We start from the raw sequence: 1,737 nt of genomic DNA on the forward strand, positions 1-1,737 counted from the left end.
AATATATCGGGAAGCTCAGCAGGGCCCGCGGCGTGGTGGTGGGGACAAGCGAGCGCGTATTGGCGGCGTGGAAGTTACACGCAGCGGCGTAGCAGCTAGAGTTCGAGAACGGGCCCTCGTTCCCCCTTCCCTGAAGCGGCTTTCCAGCCGAGTAGCCGCCTTTACCCCGCGCTTCTCCGGCTGCCAAGCGGTCCCAGAGCACGCTCAGTGTCCGCTCGGCCTCAGCACGCCCGAGTAGGAAGGACGGAAACGCCGCTTCTAGAAGCTTTTTAACGCGTTCACGGACCGGTCACGATACTGCCGCCAATTAACCCCGTGAACCTTCTTCTCACTGTTTATTCCCTAATGTCCTCGAGAGTTTTGTCATTGTTTTACCAAACATCAATTAAGTTAAGTGAAGTTAGGGAAGGTTCTAGTGGTGGTGTTTGACAGTTCATCGTTGATATCCATTTTTGTGATTCCGTGATAAATTGTTACGGTCAATATGAGCTGCTTTGAAAGTTTGTCGGTGGTTCTACTGCATCGGTGATTGACAGGATGAAGGTATTCGTGACTTCGCTCTGTCAGACTGGTCCCGGAATAGACTGACACGTCGCGTGTCAAGGCTTCGACGTGAATCGAATCTGATCCGTAGGAGAGGACGACTGAAGTGAACGGCGATCGGAAACTGACGCTTAAGAGAGTTAGGTTGTGTGAATCCTAGGCGAAGAGAGAAGCAGGCCGATCGATACAGAGATCGGGTTGGAGAATCCGCGTGAAACGTTATCGTTCGCCTGATTCCCTTTGTACGTTCGACCACGGTGCCGCGTATTAAAACGTTAATCTCTGGCTGTACTACCGGTTATACGTACAGATTGCCTCTCCCTCTCCTTTCTCTTGCTCTCTTCCCATTCTGCACATTGTACGCTCTTTCCCTCTCCCCCTTGGTTTAGCTCTCTCTGTTCCTCCTTCCTAGCTGCATCTTTGTCTCTTCTTTTCCTCTTCATTGCCTACTATCTTTCCTCCTTCCTTCCTTACGACGCTCGCTTTCTCCGTTGTCCCTGTCCCTTCGACGCGTCCTTGTCGTATCCTGGAGAATCTCTTGGTGTTCCAACAGCGCGTGCCAACCCGAGGAACTGAAAAAAACATGGTACACCGTCAGCCAAATGCCAATACCACTTTTTTGGCTCTTTCAATATGGTTAAAGTATTGAGTAAATGGCAGACTTGGAGGAGCCACCGAGTTTTTTAGTCCTTATGAAGCATTGGGTCGACGATGACATGCATAGAATCGTGGACTTTCGACGCCTGGCTCTTTCAATCTTAGGATTCCAGACACGATTCTGTAAGACTGTAAGAGAAGTCATGAGGAAGAGACGATATACTGTTGACTAGGATCAGGCAGAAATTAATTTCAATACATTAGCATTCATCAACGATAATAAAGTTACTCCTATACTGATAGTATACAACAACAAAACATAAGAACGAAGGTTTTGCTACTAAAAGAGATAATGCTTCATAATGACTGACATCAGCCCCCTCTAAACGAGAACAAAAGATGTTAACTTACATACATCAATTATAGAAGAACAGTTATTCCAATGCTACTTTCAAATTGCCAAGCGAATATTCCTTGGAAACCAGCAACAATTCAGATGGCATATTTACATGGGTCAACTCCTTAAGAAGTCATGTCAAGTCTAGCAAGAAGACGGAAGACCTCAGTGCTAGGCTCAAAAAGATGGTGGCAGGGGGG

At 47.4% G+C, this 1,737-nt stretch overlaps 1 protein-coding gene across 1 annotated transcript in view; it reads left to right on the plus strand.

The window, feature by feature from the left end:
* The first annotated feature begins 1,666 nt into the window (after positions 1-1,666).
* Positions 1,667-1,737, plus strand: part of LOC100744620 (protein prickle-like) — a 15,085-nt gene continuing 15,014 nt past the window's right edge. The window contains 1 exon segment of the mRNA XM_024369598.2: positions 1,667-1,737. Coding sequence (XP_024225366.1) covers positions 1,673-1,737 — 65 coding nt within the window. The 5' untranslated portion in view covers positions 1,667-1,672.

Source organism: Bombus impatiens, unplaced genomic scaffold, assembly GCF_000188095.3.
Source record: "Bombus impatiens unplaced genomic scaffold, BIMP_2.2 scf_0582, whole genome shotgun sequence".
Lineage (NCBI taxonomy): Eukaryota > Metazoa > Arthropoda > Insecta > Hymenoptera > Apidae > Bombus > Bombus impatiens.